This window comes from Heteronotia binoei, chromosome 8, assembly GCF_032191835.1.
Source record: "Heteronotia binoei isolate CCM8104 ecotype False Entrance Well chromosome 8, APGP_CSIRO_Hbin_v1, whole genome shotgun sequence".
Classification (NCBI taxonomy): Eukaryota; Metazoa; Chordata; class Lepidosauria; order Squamata; family Gekkonidae; genus Heteronotia; species Heteronotia binoei.
The window spans coordinates 105,020,742-105,039,227 of NC_083230.1; the positions used below are offsets into that span (position 1 = coordinate 105,020,742).

The window sequence follows — 18,486 nt, forward strand, 5'->3', positions numbered from 1 at the left end:
CTCTTGGAGGATTGGCTACATCAGGGGTGTGTGGCCTAATATGCAAAGGAGTTCCTGCTATTAAAAAAAAACCCTGGCAAAACCTAAAACAAAAGTATGGCCTTCGTTATCATGGGGGTGAAATTATTAAGATTTAGACGTTATACAATCATTTTGGAAAACAGAAGAGTTCCTTCTGGAAACTGTAAGGGCCTAGATAGTGCATTCTAGAGGTGCCCTGTGTGTGTGGTGTGTGCGTTGTTGTTTTGCTCCAGCATCATGAAACTGAAACTTTGTGGTCCAGCCGATGCGCAGCCCATTCCCCCTCTCTTTCCCTTGTAATGCCTGCAAATCCATCTTCTCAACATTTTCTATCTGAGGCTGCTTACAGAGACAAAGCCACCGTAAAAACCTTCCCATAACAACAAAACGTCACGGATTTTAAAAACGTACTATGTGGTGTCGTTACTTTGCCTTCCGCTTGGTCACGTATGTAAGGATGGGGAGTTTTTGACAACAGGAAACCACATTGCGCGATTTTGTATTTCTCAATGTTTACTAAGAGAGGGAAGAGGTGGTGACTCAGGACAAAACAGCTGCTGCCCTTCTCCTGAATCTCACAAATGCCAGGGGTGACGAGAGCCTGAATTCTGCAATGAGCAGAAATACCCAACAGTATACCCAGAATTCACAGCAGGACGTGTGGGATCAGGCCCTCAGTTAGCCTGGTCACCCCCCCCCCCCCATCCCACTCCATTTTTTGTGCTGTGATTGGGTAATCTGAAGCCTATGATGACTGCTGGATAAGTAATGCGGTCGTTTCCTCTGAGCTGGAAAAGGGATTGTGCCCCAGCCAATCAATTAGGTGCCAGACCGGTTTCATCTCATTGCTTGTGAGGCGGGGATGAGGGAGAAAGAAGGCGGAGGAGGGAGAGGGGTGGGGGTAGGAGGGGGTGTCAGCAGGATTAGTGCCAGCAAAGAGGGTCTGCCATACATACCACCCAGGTGCAAGTCGATGAGGTCACTGTAATAAGACTCTCCCCAATAGTCTATAACAAGGAATCGGGGAAGAGAGAGAGTTATTGGATCGAGTACCCCACCCTACTTAGCCCCGCCCCACTCCCTGCCCAGAACTCCAAAGCAGTCGATAAGAGAAATGGCATACATAAGAGAGGCAGACAGGGGAGGGAGAGAGAGAGAGAAAGACAGAAACAACAAGAAATCATGCGACTTTGTAATCAATATATATATATGCATACATATATACAGTATATGCTGTAAAGACAGGGAGAAAGACTAACAGTTCCCAGTAAATAGGCAGGCAAGACAGGCAGGCATGAATTTCCAGGCAGAGGAGGGGTGCAGGCGAGGTTTCGTACAAGGATTCTTCAGCTAAGACAGTTTGTACCAGTATGTGGCGCCGCCATGTTTCTCCGGGGAGGGAGGCATTAGGGGAAGGTCCACAAATACTCTCCAGCAGAAAGGAAATTCGGCAATGAGGAGGGATTCTCTTTTCGGTCTTCTCAAGAAATGGCTGCCCACCCCCCAGCTTCAGTTGCAGAATCTGCCCAGATCAGGAGGTTGGAACAACATGTACCTGCAACCTTACCCTTTTGCCATTATTTGTTTTCCAGGGACAGAAATCCACGAACAGGGTTTACAGAAACTTGCTCCTACAGTTGCCCTAAGGAAAGCTAAGTCCATAGCAATTCCACTGCACCTTTTATCCACATGGTTTCACAGAATCTTTTTTCTTAAGCAGATAAGGTTACAAGATCACAGCCTCCTGTGTATGCTCAGGCTGAACCAGCAAGTGTGTGTCGCTGGGCACATGAGTGAGCAGCTGGTGTCTATCAAGAAGAGAAAATACACTTGGGCAAGAGCTATACAGGCAGGTCTGAGCCTCAGAACTATGGGATATTAAGGACATATTGGCTTGGATCCAATGGAACATTTTCACAGATGGAAGGATTTCTATCTCTCCTTTTGACCCCTGTGTTCCTGCTACATCCCCAAATGCTCCCTGGGGGAGGCAAGAAACTCACACCTTGCAGATGGAAATCCTTCCATACATGAAAATGTTCCCTTGACCCCCAGGCATTGTGTGTCCTCTTATTCCTGAAAGCTAACTAGAGTTCTGAAAGGAGTTTCTATTCTGACATAAGAGAAAATACCTCCAATAAGAATGTGACACTTTGAATGTATAAATGCACATGGTAATTGTGCCCTGGTCCTTCCAGGCACAGAACCATTTATGGACGTTGGTCTACCATGTTGTAAAGAACCGTATTAACCCAGCAGTGACGTATAAAAAAGAAAACCTATGGGGAGCAAGCATATTCACTCCCTTAGTTGGAGAGGGGACAAATATATGCTGAAGACCCAGAACCCCTGAACTTTGTGCCACACAGGGATTTCACAAAAAGTGTGGTTCTATTCAAAGGCATTCTACCTTTACACAGTGCACTCCCTTTGGGCAGTAAAAAGCGGAATGAAGGACATACTGTCAATTGTGCTGACTTTTGGCACCAAGACTGGTTCCAAAAACTGACTTTCATTTTCTTGAAAGCAAAAACAAATGAAAAGTTCGTTCAATCCCATAAGCTTCCACTTGGAACAGAGGCAGGAGTGGATCCAGTATTAGACAAAGTGAGGCACTACAAGTCAGCTAGTAGACATTCAAAGTACCCTTGAAGGGGAGTAAATTATCCATTATTTACTTTATAGGTAAGGATTTTACCACCCTGGCCTGGCTCATCCAGGAGAGCCAGATCTCATTAGATCTCAGAAGCTAAGTAAGGCTAGCTTTGGTTAGTTCTTGGATGGGAGACTGTCACGGAAGTCCAAGGTTGCTACACGGAGGCAAGCAGCGCCAAGCCACCTCTGAAGTCTCTTGCCTTGAAAACCCTGTGGGGTCACTGTCAATGTTCCCTCTAAGCTGCAAAGTCTTGTGAGCGAAAATTCTACTTTGTGAGCTACTGATATTGAAGTTGTGCGCTACTGGCATTAAAGCTGTGGTGAAGCTACTCCACAAATTAGTGTGCTCTGGGGTCAATTTTCCAGAGCTAAGACAAAAATGTGTGAACTGGAGGCTAAAAATCTGTGAGCTACCTCACCCTAACTCAGCTTAGAGGGAACACTTGTCACCATAAGTCAACTGTGACTCGTGGCATTTTCTACCACCACTGTTTTTACTACTATGGGAAGTGCCACATTGATTCTCTGCCTTAGGTTCCAAAATGTCTTGAACCATCTCTAGATAAAGCAGGAGTCAAGTGGCACCTTTAAGAGCAACAAAGTTTTATTCAGAATGTAAGCTTTCGTGTGTTCTAAGCACACTTCATCAGACAAGAGTAAGGAATGGCAAGCAGTCCTAAATATAGAGAAAGTGGGCTGTGGGTTAGTATGCAGAGTCATGGAAATGTTTTTTTAGCATTTGTATATTTCCTATACAAATACTACGTAAAATGCTACTAGGTAAAATGCACGTACGCTGTGCATGCATTACAACTGGATGTGCATTAATGTTTACTTCACCGTAACTATTTAAGGTAGGAGAGACACGTATGCATTTGGCCTCAAGTTATAGAGCATCTGAAAGTGGAACACAATATATATGCAGAAAACAGCCTTTGATGAGATGATCAAGTCATGTGAACACACCAGGAGCCCGCTTGGCAGCAACTGAAAAAAGACCAGTTGTGCGGGGCGGGGAGATAATAGGTGGGTGGGCCTTTTCCCTCAGCGTTAACAAGTCTCACTTTATCTGCATACACCGATCTGCATCCTACCACTCTGTGTGATGAAGTCTGAAGCCTTCTTCCCACCTAAGGAGCCTTCCTGCTTAAGTGGCTCTTTCACAAGAGGAAGGCTGAGTGGAGTGGTAGGATTTGGACCACTGTTAGCTGTTGACCCTTTGACTGATGGTTGTTGTTTGACTGACTGATTCTGGAACTAGTGCAGGAGGCAAGAACATTAACTGGAGGTCATACGAGAATATAGAGAGAAACTTCCCTGCCCAAAGTGAACTATTTTCCTGCATTGTGCAGGGGGTTGGACTAGATGACCTTGGAGATCCCTTCCAACTCTTATTATTTTATGATTCTATGATTTTATTCCATGGGGTTTTTTTGTTTGTCTTTGGTTTTAACAGTTCTGCTTTTTAGTGCTGTTGGATATTGTTACTGTATGTCAGGTCTTTGGTGCCCCTCCCGGTCCCCCGGCGTCGCCGTTGCCCCACCCGGGCACTCTGGGGCGTTCCCCGGAGGTCTCAGAAACAGGGGGGTGGGCACTGGGTTACTTCACCGCAGGCCCCCGTTCCCTCCTGGCTGTGCTATGGCTCCTGTCCCTCTCTCTCGCGAGGCAGCCTCTTTGCGCATCAGCCAGCTCTCCTCAGCGACCTCCTCCCTCCCTCCTTTTATGCTTCCCGACCCATCCTCCCCCCTCCCAGGACCTGCCCCTCTCTGGCTCCTCCCCCCTTCAAAGCCCCAGACGCCCAGGAGAGGTGCGTCGGGGCCGGGCTGACTGGGCGTGCCTCAGGCGTCCCAGCCCTCAGCGGCGTGCTGCAAGGGAGCGTCTCGTGCTGCGACGAGCTGAATGGCTCTCCCTCTTGCTCTCCGGCGTCTTGCCCCGGCCAGACCTCACGGACTCGAAGCCGGGCTCGCCGTCTGGGAGGCGTCGCTCGGGTGGCTGCTTTCGCCCCGTCAGTCGAGGTGAGGGGTGGGGCCTCCACAGGGGCTTGGAGAGGTGGGGGGGGCTCTTGGGGCGATGCCGGGGGCTTGGAGCGGCTGGCAGGCGCCGGGGGGTCTCCTCCGCGCAGTCCCTGCCCGGGCTGGGCGGGACACTGTAGTTGTTTTAAGTCTTTTGTGGGGTTGCAGGTTGGGGTTTTTTTGCTAACTTTAATGTATTATTAATTTTTATTAATTCTGTTTTGATATATGTTCTGTCATTTAGATTTATCATAAGCCATCCACAGGAGTTTTTGCAGAAGGACAGGATATAAATGGTTTGAATGAATGAGTAAAAGACATTAAAAATGACCAACAATACTAAAAGCATGGCAAAAGAAACAGACAAAAATCTGGGATTCCATCTTGCTGAGGGAATGAGATTCTTTCCTAAGCTGAGATCGTTTCCCATCAGAATCCTGAAATCTGAGGTTTCCTTGGTACTGCTAAATGTTTAGGAATTCAAAATTAGGACTTCAAAAACAATTCCAATACTCACAAGCAGAAATGATTACAAGGTCCTTGGAGAAAAATCCAAGTTCTGTCCCCTCCCCCAGTCTTTTCAACCTTGACCCACAAGTTATCCACAGACATTCTTAATTATCCTGGACTTGCTAATGTGCTACCATTGAGGCAGGAGACTCCAATTATCAGTAAAGCTCTTCAACCTCAGGTAGCATCACTGACAAGGATGCTAGAGAAGGGTAAACAGAACCAGGAAAAGAAGTTGATTAGGTGAGCACTCAAATTATGACAAAATATTATTGTTTGGCGATTCTGAGAGAGATGAACAGATGATTTGACAGTGGTTTCTGATCTATTTAGTCCTCATCACCATACAACAACTGACAGATGAAAACTCTTCCAGAGAGATGCTCACCCCTCTGTCCCTTTTGGTACAGAGAGGAGCTTCTCTCTGTCTCCCTGTCTCTGCAGAGAAATTTAAGAAAGCAGACCGGGAGCTTTGTCTGCCTTTTTTTAACACAGAAAATTCAGAAGACTTTTGTTCTAGTTTTAGAAAAGGAGAATGAGCTCTTAAGCCTCATTTATTTAAAAAACGAAACAAGGAATGGAAGCCGGCAGTTGTACATGTGAGTGGCTAACCTTGCATTATTGTTATTTAAAAGGCCAATATATGTGTTTGCATACATCTTTGCTTGTCCTTCACCTGGCTAATGCAGTTGCAAAGGTGTTCTCAGAATTGGCCTAGAGTACATATCACCCAGCTCCAGTGATATCATGGGACACTGGTGAGCTAGTAATTCCATTTAGTAGTCACAAAGTCAACAGGACTCTTTTTACCTTCCAAGAAAGCTGATCCTCTTTCACAGTGAGAATTGCTCTGAAATCCTCCCCAAACCACGTTAATCAGAGCCTACGGCCAGACCCACCCCTCCTCCCACCTTCAAAATACCCTGTATGTCTGGATAGTCAGATGCTAGGGTGCTATCTCCACTGTCCAGTAAACAAGGTCTGTTTTAGCTTCAGCTGGGTTTCCCTTGAAAAGGGAACAGGCTCTTGACAAGGACAGGCTACCAAGAACACACACACATTAAACAGAATGGTGCTGGTTCTCACATACGAAGCTGCCTTATACTGAATCAAACCATTGGTCCATTAAGGCCAATACCGTCTACTCAGAGGGTGTTCTGCTTCACGTACTGCCTGGGTCTTTTTAACTGGAGATGGTGGGGATCGAACCTGGACCTTCTGCATATAGAGCAGAGGCTCTTCCACTGAGCCCCTCCCCTTGTGAACTCTAAACCTCAAATGGGTCAAGTTCCACACAGTTGTTTTCACACACGAGCCTTCCAAGTTCAGCTGAGATCACTTTAGTTGTCCGCATTTATGCCACTCCTACTCAATAGAAGTTATCGAAGCCTCAACATATTTCCAGAGGTCAGTAAAGCCTTCTCCGAGGGCCAAAGCAGAAGTGATGGTGTACCCACCACAAGGATGATGCTGCCATTTTAGAGTCATTTCAAAATGCCACAACAAGGGCCAGATCCTGATCAGGCCTGTAGTATTAGCAGTAGAAGACTGCAGATTTATACCTCGCCCTTTTCTCTGAATCAGAGACTCAGAGTGGTTTACAATCTCCTATATCTTCTCCCCCCACAACAGACACCCTGTGAGGTGGGTGGGGTTGAGAGGGCTCTCACAGCAGCTGCCCTTTCAAGGACAACCTCTGCCAGAGCTATGGCTGACCCAAGGCCATTCCAGCAGGTGCATGTGGAGGAGTAGGGAATCAAACCCGGTTCTCCCAGATAAGAGTCTGCACACTTAACCACTACACCAAACTAGTACAGCACCTTTGTCCTCGGCCTCTGCAGCTTTTCTAATGCCGAAATAGCCATGGTGTGCGTGTGCACATCTATTTCAGCACTTGATAAGGCGTGGAGAGGGGAGTGAGCATCTCAGCCTGACCAGAATTGGACTCTCACAGATTGACTGGTATCACTGGGGTGGCATCTGGTAGTCCGTGGTTAGAAAGCGGGTTGCATTCCATTTGTTCAGTGTTGATTCTCTTATTGCTAAATGTATCTTGAGACAAGCTGTTACCTGCCAGGAGGCTCGGGGAATGAATTAAGTATACTGTAACTTTATTGTTATTTATATAACATTTGTTCTTAATGTACTGATCCTGCAGTAGCAATGAGATGATATCGACTGGCTATTGAGAATTCTATCCAGTCCCCACAGGAATTTCCAATGCGCCACATAAAATAGGAAAAGACTTCCGAGACTTTTAGGGGAAGCTATTTTAGTCACATTATGCTTCCCAACTTAAAGGTAGTTCATATGGGGGGGGACCCATAGCTCCTTCTGAATACCAGAGGCTGAATTAACAATTAACTGTATGAATACATGGATCAATACAGACTAAGGGCTGCAAGACAGTCATACCTTGTGCATGCCTTTACTTATCTCTAAAGGAAGGAGAGGCTTTTGAGAGCATCATTAGAAAAACATTATTAAAGTACACTCTTACAATGTGGAAGAGAGCAAAACCAGATGCTGCTGCCACTGAAAAATGCATCCCAGAGTCTAGTTCTCTTCTTTTTCTTGTTTGACAGAACCCAATGTGGATGGATTGTGAATTTCCCCTACCAATGAAAGTGACCACAATGGGAAAAAAAGATGGGGAAACAAGCACGGTGACACCTGTTTCCATGGCAAACTTCAATACGGGTTACAGTAAAATGGGAAGAGAACCAGGCACATGGATGCTATTTAATTTTATCAGCAGCCCTGCACGAGACAAAATGTCTAAGGCCTCTTCGTTTACATTAATTCTGAACACCATTGATTAAGTCTAGCCACCCAGGATACACAGCTTATGGCAGGAGATGATGAAAATCGTTTCACACACCGTTACAAATTTCTGCTCTGCGTATCTCGGTGAAAAGGACTGTTGGATACGCGGGACTGTGCAAAGAACACATGGTACCTGCTGGCACTGTTCTGTGATGGTCCCTTGTAAGGGTGCTAATGTCAATCACCAATATAATGAATAAAACCAAAGAGCGGATCCATTTCATCCCGACCCCCCCCCCCTTGGAGCTTCCTTGGGAATGGAGGCAGGGGGGCACCCCTGCTAGGACCAGTTTTATCACCTTCAGTGAATATCAACAGAATCAAGGAGTTCATGAGCTGTGCTACAAACCTTTGGCAAAGATACAACTAGTAACCAGGCAAAAATTTTGCTCTGGAGCTGACATGGCAAGTGGTCCATGCAAATCAAATGCTGGGGGGAAACCTGCTGCGATACATGGTTCACTGGCAAGAGGGGCCCAAAGGATGATAGAGAAAGGGAAGAGTGAATTTTAATGAACACACTGATCAATTTAAAAAAACAAAAAACAAAACCCTGCAGTTCAGATGAGTTCTGGGTTTATAGATAAATACACAACTTTTGTAACAAAATGTAATAAGCAAAAGAAAAAAACCACACAAAATGTCGGAAGGTACCTGCTTCACCCCTAAGGGCCTTCTCCACAGCAACTCCCCTCTCTTCCAGTTGCCTCTGTTTTTCTTCTACCTGCTCTAGTTGCCGTTGGATAATCTGTGGAAGCAGAGGCACAAATATGAGCATAGATCCCCATATTCTGCAGATGTCCAATTGCACCTATTATATGTTCAATTTTTTTATGGTTTTATTGTTTTATAATGTATTTTTTTTACACTGCCATCGGCCTGCAAGCTGCTCTGAGCCTGCTTCAGCGGGGAGTGCGGGATATAAATCCAATAAATAAATAAATAAATAAATAAATAAAACTGGTAGGATGTTAGCAGGGTGTCATGGTTAAGAGTGGTGGACTCTAATCTGGAGATGCGGGTTTGGTTCCCCACCTCCCCACATGAAGCCTGACGGTTGACCTTGGGCCACTCTCTCAGAGGTCTCTCAGCCCCAACCTACCTCACAAAGTGCCTGAGAGGAAAGGAAGGTGATTGTAAGCTACTTTGAGATTCCTTATGGTAGAGAAAAATGGGGCATAAAAAAACCTTACTCTTCTTCTTCCTCCACATGAAGGCTGCTGGGTGACCTTGGGCCAGTCACAGTTCTCTTGGAACTCTCTCAGCCCCACCTACCTCACAGAGTGTCTGTTGTGGGCAGGGGGAAGGAAGGCCATTGTAAGCCACTTTGAGATGTCTTAAAGTGGAGAAAAACCAGGTATAAAAACCAACTATTTTTTTCTTCTGATTTCAAGAAAACCTCCACACTTGCTACATATATGTGTGCTATTTTCTCCTGGCACTTGCTACTCTGTTGTAGATAACCTTCACAAGTGTAGAACTCTTAGCAACAGTAAGAGAATGATTCCTGTTATTGGCAAGTATATATTAGGACTTGGAAAGAGAGGCAGGGAGGCAAAGATGCAGGGATCCTGTTAAACCCTGGTTTAGGAACAGGTGGAAGAAATGGGGAAAAAAAGATAAGCAAAATGTTACTGACTTGCATGGTGTCCAGCCCACTTTGAGTGAATCCTCCAAACACACAAACTCTAGCTTCTGATTTTTGCAAGATCTCATCTCACAGACCATATAACATGTATCTCACCATACAACGAGTAAAAGGTACAGTTAACTATGCAGAAACATTGGTGCCAGACTGCTAGGAACTGAAATGCCCCAAATGGTCCCAAAATTCATGACTAGCTGGTGAAAGCAAAAAAGATGTACATGTCGGTGAAACTAATGGCCAACCAACAAAACACAGAAGACATCCAGATTAGATCCATTACGGTTGAGGGTTATAAGCAGTGTTCCCTCTAAACTGAGTTAGTGTGAGGTAGCTCACAATTTTTAAGAAGACGACGATATTGGATTTATATCCCACCCTCCACTCCGAATCTCAGAGCGGCTCACAATCTCCTTTCTCTTCCTCCCCCACAACAGACACCCTGTGAGGTGGGTGGGGCTAAGAGAGCTCTCCCAGAAGCTGCCCTGTCAAGGACAACTCCTAAGAGCTATAGCTGACCCAAGGCCATTCCAGTAGCTGCAAGTGGAGAAGTGGGGAATCAAACCCGGTTCTCCCAGATAAGAGTCTGCACACTGACTCACACATTTTTGTCTTAGTTCAGGAAAAATGGCCCCAGAGCAAACTAATTTATGCAGTAGCTCACACCTTTAAAGCCCTATAAGGCCGAGGACCTACCTACCTGAGGGACCGTCTTTCCCCATATGAGCCCCAGAGGGCACTGAGGTCATCCGGGAAAAACCAGTTGAATATCCCTGGGCCAAGGGAGGCCAGACTGAAGGCCACCCGGGACCGGGCCTTCTCTATCACCGCTCCACTACTGTGGAATCAACTCCCTGAGGAGGTGAGGGCCCTACGATGTTTAGATGGATTCCGTAGGGCCTGTAAGACCCACCTTTTCAAGATGGCCTTCAACTAGTGACAAAACTAGTGACAAAGCTAGAGGCTGCTGAAAATGCTTTTATTCTTTGAAACTCACTGATAACCTGTTTATAACGCTTTATTGTTAACGCCTTATTGTTATGCTAATTTTAATAATTTGTAATCGTTTTAACTATGTTTTTATAAGTATAATTGATGTAATGTGTATTTTATGTTGTGAGCCACCCTGAGCCTGCTCCGGTGGGGAGGGTGGGATAGAAATAAAAAATTATTATTATTATTATATTTAATGCCAGTAGCTCACAAAGTAGAATTTTTGCTCACAAGACTCCAAAGTTTAGAAGGAACTTTGGTGGTAAGGAGAAAGAACTTGCAGTAAAATGCGAGGAACAGAGTTCTTCACTTCACAGAGCTCTTATGGTTCAGGCAGACATGTTGGCCTTATACCTATTATGTATATTCTTGTTATTACATCTATTTTTATTGCATCAAATAAATACTTAAGCAAAATTTTTAAAAGCCTCCTGAAACATCAGAACCAAAACACAAAGCAGGACTATATAGTCTGCCCAATGCAGATAGGAATATGACTAGCTTTTCCAATGCAAACTGCAGAAGATGTTTCCTGGAAGATTGGAAGAAAATGCCCTGACGTACCTGGGCCCTGTGCAATCTCTTCAGCTCCTCCTGCTTGGCTTGACGGCGGGCAGCTTTCTGTACTCGCCTGGTCAGTTTGGCATTAAGCTCGTCCTCCGTGTACACCTTCTGCAGTAACAAAAAGAAATCCGTTTCAGCACATCATTACATGACCCTTGCTTCCTCGCATGCTGCGCTACTTGTCAGGTCTCCCAGCTAAGCCGCCCAACCATACATGTGCTAACTCTGCAGGAATTACACCTTGTGGGAAACGGAGACATAAAGGCAGAGGTGTGAACTGGGGTGCAAACAGAAAAGAGCGAGAGTCCAGTAGCACCGTAAAGACTAACAACATTGATGGCAGAGCATGAGCTTTTGTGAGTCTGCTCGCTTCTTCAAAGTGTGAAAAGGGTGCAAAGCGAGTGACTTTATATTGTGCTTCTGGCTATGACTGCATCTGCTCATCGATGCCTTTATCAGTGAGTCCTCAATACAGAACATGGGTGGATTTCTTTTAACTTATTAAAAACACATCCCTTGGTGTTTGTTAACCTTAGTAATACATCAGTGTGCTCTGGGGACTCGTTCTCATGACCAAAGTATGTCAAGTATGGCTAAGTAAATATGTGCAAAGAACAGCGCGTAGTGATGCTCTGGTCTAACAGTACCAACACTGTGCACAAGCCTGAGATTCAATGGCTCATGTGTTAACCTGTGCACAGATCCACTCAACCTGCATATGCAATACAACTGAGAACTGAAATAAATGTTCAGCAAAGACCCATTTGCAGGGGTTGTTTTGTAGAAAAATAGGTGGTGGAGCTCATTAGCATATGCTGCCCCTCCCACCAGCCATCAGCAACCTGACACAAGAAAGGAGAGCCCTGAGCGAGCGAGGCCTGCTTGGGCTGGCTAGAGATCCAGCTAGCACAAGCAGAGGCCTCGCTCATCTGGGGCTCTCTTTGGCTGACCGCCCCCCCTAGTCAAAAGGCCAGCAAGCCACCTGCCACCCAAAATCACACAAGAAGTGGAGAAAGAGTGGCTTGGGCTTCTCCAGGGGTTAATGAGGGCTGCTGGGGGTGTGGCAAAGCCCCTGGAGGCTGGCTGGCTGCCCGCTCTCCTAATCCAGGGATTGTTATGCAGCTGCACCTATTATTTAATGGACAAGGTAGGTGGGGAGAAGGAGGGGGAACCCTCAGAAAGGTTCAGGAGCTGTGCTCCCATGAGCTCCTGCTGAATTCAAGGCCTGCCCGTTTGACTGCTGTGCTCTTACTTCAGATTACAAATGGGAGAGTCAATATCTGAATGATCCTCCACATGAAAAAAAATCAGTTATCAGCACAGCAGACTAGAATGGAAGGGAAAAGGCAAGGCTGAAACTCTTCTGCCTGACATTGTTAACATTTCAGGGAACATCTAATTTAGGAAAACATGCAGTCCTCTACACAGCAGTCTTAAATTATTTACTCCAGGTGTGGATGCATCACATGGGCCTGCTGATTCTGTAGCTTGGCTACACTTTTGCAGCATGTGTCTGAAGACGTCTTGTCAGAATAAAACAAAGTTGCACCTACCTGTCTCTATTGTTCATTGAGTATCTTCTGTGCAGGCACACATAGGCACTGCACATGAGCAGACCTGCCATCAGATAGGTCTTTACAGCCAGAAGTCTCCGGGGGGCGCTGTGCATAGAGCCGGATGTCTGTTTCCACCCAGGAAACACTTGCTCCTGCACACCAGCATCCCCTACCCTCAGTACCTCTAGCACTGTTGAAGCCAGAGCGTGCAGTGGGTCAAGGAAAGATTCATATGCCTGCACAGAAGACACTCAATGAACAATAGTTACAGGTAAGTGCAACTTTGTTTTCATCATCGATCTTCTGTGCAGTCTCACATGGGGATTCTAGCAAGCTACCCAACAGGCTGTGGGGCATGCTCTCCTCACTTCATTTGCTGAAGATCTGCCTTGCCCATTTGAGCCCCACGTCTTGCCTGCAAATCTGAAGAATATTTTATTTATTTTATTTGATTTGTATCCCGCCCTGCCTGCCGAAGCAGGCTCACACATTTTTGTCTTAGCTCAAGAAAAATGGCTCCAGAGCAACCTAATTTATGAAGTACATCACAACTTTAATGCCAATAGCTCACAAAGTAGAATTTTTGCTTCCAAGACTCCACAGCTTAGAGAGAACATTGATACAGACATATCTGCAAATGACCAGGTGGCAACTCTACAGATCTCCATCAAAGGCACTACATCCAGGAAAGCTGCAGAAGAAGCTATTGTCCTAGTTGGATGGGCATGAATGTTCAACAGGCATGGCAATCTGGCCCTATTATAACACTCTCTAATGATCCTGACAATTCACTGGGACAGTTTGAGACTGTGCTTTCCTACCTCTCTTAGGACCACTAAAACAAACAAACAGGGCTCTATCCCTGCAAAAAATCCAGGGTTCTCTTGAGGTAAAATAATAGGGTCCTCCTAACATCTAAGAATGCAATGTGTGCTCATTCTCAGGAACGGTGCAGGAAAAAATACTGGCAAAACAATGCCTTGGGATATCATTGTAAGCTACCCTGAGTCTGTTTCGGGATAGGGCATGATATAAACCCAATAAAATAATTAAACTGATAAATAAATGGAACCTAGAAACTACCATAGGAGGCAACCTAAAACTAGGGTGAAGGATTATTTTTTAGAAAATAATTTCAAAAATGGGAGATCTATCTGAAGAGCTGCTAGTTCACTCACCCTCCTGGCTGAGGTAACAGCTACTGAGAAACACACCTTCATAGAAAGTTCTGCCAAAGAAGCAAGGGGTTCAAAAGGTTAGAGCAGGGGTGGCCAACGGTCGCTCTCAAGATGTTTTTTGCCTACAACTCCCATCAGCTCCAGCCATTGGCCATGCTGGCTGGGGCTGATGGAAGTTGTAGGCAAAAACATCTGGAGAGCTACTGTCGGCCGCCCCTGGGCTACAGCATTAACTGTGTTAATACAGCAGGTAGTGGCCATTGGGGCACTAAGGTGTTGTGGGTCTGTCAGGAGAGGAGGAATCCTCAGGAGGGAAGAAATCTTGTTCCTAATCAGCAGAAGCTGACAAGGAAGAAGATGAACTGTAGGCTTGTCAAAGCTCCTAGCCAACAGCTGATGCAGAGCCTCTAGCACCTTCTAGCCTAGTTCCAACTGATGAAACCCAGGTGGTCATTACCAGTCCTCCAGTTTCACCCAAACCCTTTGAGTGCTGGAGACAAAGACTTAGAATGGAGCTCCAGGAGAGACGACAAAGCACGTCTCCCGACCCAATGCTAGCTGCTTGCTGATGATGAGTAGCTGCAGGGTTACTCCCAAACTGTTGGCTGCAAGAAAAACCTTCCATGAGATGCCTATAAAAGCAGGGCAAGAGACACTGCTTAATATGGAAGCAACAAGTGACTGACTACCTGGTGAATGCTGCAACCACAGTTCCTATCTTTGTCTTGTTCCAGTGACCTTTGAATCAGCTTTGGATCTGGACCAGCTTTGGATCTGCTTGCTTTTCTGAATGACTCTGGACTGATTGACCCTGCCTTGCCTGACTTCTAGAGCCCTGACTTTGGACTGACATTGACTCTGGACTCTGACTCTTAGACAAATGATGGGAGAAAACTGATCCTCTCTCAACTCCTTTGTGATATCAAGAGCCAGGTGAACCTTCAAAGAAGAAAAGGCTGAGCCCTTAGCTTTCAGGTTTAGCAAATAATCAAATATGACTTGCAAAGGGGCATCACCTGATGACATGTCCTTCTCACTACACCAGAAGGAAAATTGCTTTCACTTATACATATAGGATTTCCTACCGTTAGGGTTGCATGACTGTAGGAGAATGCCATTAACCTCCTTAGAAAATATTAGGTCTCTGTCTGAAGCCTCCAAGCCATCAGGTTGAGGCAGTTCAGATTGTAATGAAGCATATAGTTGATGCCACAGTTCCTGTGTGAGGTCCTCAAGGCCCAGGAATGCAATAATCCTGAGAGACTATGAAGAGAGTCAACTCAGAATCTTATCTTTGGGTTTGTGCTCCAAGGTAATGATGTCTATCTTGAGAGACTGGTAAGCTCCCATCCCTGGGGCTTGTGAAGTTCTTGCCCCATTCCTCCAAATATCCCAAAGACATTATGTAAAGATGTGAAGGCCACATGCAACTGCTCGAGGGACCTTGGGTCAGTCATAACTCTTTCAGAGCTGTTCTGCTCACAAGCAGTTCTTGGAGAGCTCTCTCAGCCCCACCTACCTCATATGTTATGTCTGTTATGGCAAGGGGAAAGGAAAGGAGATTGTAAGCCACTCTGAGACTCCTTCAGGTAGTGAAGGGAGGGGTATAAACCCAGTTTCTTATCTTCTTCTGCATAGGTGGTTGGGGCTGAGACCATGGAACCATGGCCATTTGTTCTGGATCAGACATGCAGAACTTGGCTATGTGGTAAGCCACCATCCCCATCTCCATCTGAGATAGAAACAAATGGAGATCACAGATCCGAAGATGGGGTCCTGGGCTTTTCTTGCAAGGGTGGCATTGCCTCAGGAGTGCAGATGGGAGTGTTCTGCTTGGGAGCCAATTAAGCTTTTCCTTTGTCCTGCCTCTAGCCTTCAAGAGAGGTGTGATGAGCCCAAGGGGAATGCAACCAAGATCGGATCCACTGGGACATAGATCTGGAAAGCAGAGCCAAATGCATCAATTCCAAAGACAGAATTGGGAGCTCTGTCTGGGGCCAACTTGGATGAGGCTTCAAGGGCTTTCTCCCACTTTCTCTAAGTGTTGACACCCTACTCCCCTGAGCTTTAGGGATGAAGTGTAGGCAGGCCTTATATGTGGAGAAACTATCCCCTTCAACCAAACAGAACAGACAAAGGTCGTGTTCATCAGCCTGGGTCATCTTCGCTCCACATCAGGAACACTTCTTTGAAAAGGGACCTCTGAGCCATGGAAGGCATTCAGAAGCTGACATAGCTTCAACAACTCTAAACAAAAAGTCCTCTCAGCTGCAGCTGGAGACTCCAAAAACACAACTTTCTCCTTCAGTGGCAAAAGAGGAACTGAGGGTAGGGAGTTGCTGCTGCTCAGGAGCATGTGGTCCTTGGGTGGGTACAAGCTTCTGGCTCTAGGACACAGCACCCCCTGGAGGATTCTAGCTATAAAGACCTATCTGATGGCAGGCCTGCTCATGTGGGACTGCACAGAAGATCAATGTTGAAACAATGCATACAACTAATTCCAAGATAAGTGTGAACTAAAGAGATCTCCCCCCTTTTTTAAATTTAGGAATTCACTTGTTAATGCTGAAAATAGATAGGTGTGTGTTATGTTTTCTGATGTATCTATAAAAATCTAACACAGAGAGCACTCCCACAAGCATATAAGACTATTTATAGGCACCCTCCAACGATGAAATTGCAAAGCCTTCATGCCACTATAGAAGGCACTTCAGTTAGCTGGATCCTAAAAAGGGGAGGGAGGAGAAAGAACGCCATTATGGTTATCACCAGGTAACTAGACTCAGAAGCTGCCACACCACCAGAAACAATTTTAGTGTTCCACTGAGCCTGTGTCTTTTAAATTCTTCTTGCGATCCAGTTCAGCTGGTATATTAACATCACCATTCGGCAGGAAAATGCATAAAGGAAGCGTAATGGCTATCAAAAAGGCAAATGAGTAAGCTGCCTGACTTCTTCTCAGGACTTGTCGAAACATGTGACTATGGGCTGGTGTTACACTTTCATGTGTGAAGATCCTAATTCCTCCGTGAAGACAAGTGTTTTGTCACAGGAGAATAACGTTCACTGTAGTGTGAAAATATGAGAAGGGGCAATGGCTTAATGGAAGAGTCTCTGCTTTGCATGCAGAAGGTCCCAGGTTCAACCCCTGGCATCTCCAGTTAAAAGGACCAGGCAGCTGATGTTGGGAAAGACCTCTAGCTATGATCCTGGAGAGCTGTTGTCAGTCTGAGTAGACAATACTGGCTGTGATGATTCAAAGGTCTGATTCAGCTTTGCTCACTGTACCGGATTTCTCGTCTGATGAAGTGTGCTTAGAGAGCACACGAAAGCTTACGTTCTAAATAAAACCAAGTTGGTCTTAAAGGTGCGACTTGACTCCTATTTTGTTCTACTACTTCAGACCAACACGGCTGACTACTTGGATCTCAGTACAAGGCAGTTTCATGTGCAAATTTCTTTTATGAGCTAGCCAGTGCAGGAACCTCATGTTTTGAAAGTCATCCAGTGTTTTACTCTAGTAAATATGTACTAAGAATTCTGTTACGAGCCTCTCATAACTCGCAAAGAATTAGAATTCCTTATTTAAATCAGCGCAAGCTTCATAAAACAAACGTGGATTACAATTTGGGGTTTATCAAGAGCTCAGAATCAGTGATGTGATTTGGAGATTTGCAAGAGCAAACAGAGATTTTACATGCAAGTTTTCTTACCCTTCTTCCCCCCCCCCCCAAAACCCCTATGTACACATGCTTGCAGTGAACTACTATTATCTGTCTATAGATTGTAATGTGTTTGTTTAAACCAGCTGTCCCACAGATACATTTGAGTTCACACCAACACATCGGCATAAGAGTGGAATGTAAACACCTAGCAAATAGCCCTTGAAAACATAACTGTAAAAGAAAAAAAAAATCCAACCCCAAGTGGTTCTGAAGACACAACTAAGATTCTAGTTGCCGGACCCCTGATGCATATATTGCATGCATTTCAAGCTGACAGGAATAGATGGGATTTGGTGTTTCCTTCTAGATGGCTAGGTGATCTGTACCTGTTAAAGGTTTCATACATGCAGAGTTAGGAGCTGTTAGTACACGTGAAGGCAGGGAGATGGGGGTGCAGACTATGGTTCTGGCAGGTTAATAACGGGAACGCATGCAACCATGGCCCATCAATGAGAATGGAGACACTACCTTTGACGCGTATGATCTCTTGAATGCCAAGGCGTGTGGTACGTAAATCGACTTTAAAAGGGGGCGAGGAGGAAGGGGGAGGAATAGCAAAGGCGGGAGTGGGGAAGACACAACACACATGAAATGGAGCAAAAAATCAGTTAAATACTGAAACACAAAATGCACAGTAATAACACAAAGGCTGCTTGAAATGCAACATGGAACTATGTAGGCGGGCGAATCCTGCAGAATCTGAAAATGCATAGCGGAACCTGATTGCTAAAATATGAATGGTGGCTCCAACAAGGTTCCACGTAGCAACTCCCATTTGGGGAAGTCTCCCTATTTTGGGGA

General features: G+C 45.5%; 1 protein-coding gene across 2 annotated transcripts in view; it reads right to left on the reverse strand.

Annotated features, from left to right (window-relative positions):
- MICAL3 (microtubule associated monooxygenase, calponin and LIM domain containing 3) overlaps nucleotides 1-18,486 on the reverse strand; it is a 172,517-nt gene that overhangs the window by 20,690 nt on the left and 133,341 nt on the right. For both annotated transcript variants that reach the window (XM_060245797.1, XM_060245796.1), the window contains 3 exons: nucleotides 18,154-18,204; nucleotides 11,227-11,334; nucleotides 8,679-8,772 (listed from right to left, as the gene is read on the reverse strand). In XM_060245797.1, coding sequence (XP_060101780.1) covers nucleotides 8,679-8,772; nucleotides 11,227-11,334; nucleotides 18,154-18,204 — 253 coding nt within the window. The remainder of the gene's footprint in view (nucleotides 1-8,678; nucleotides 8,773-11,226; nucleotides 11,335-18,153; nucleotides 18,205-18,486) is intronic.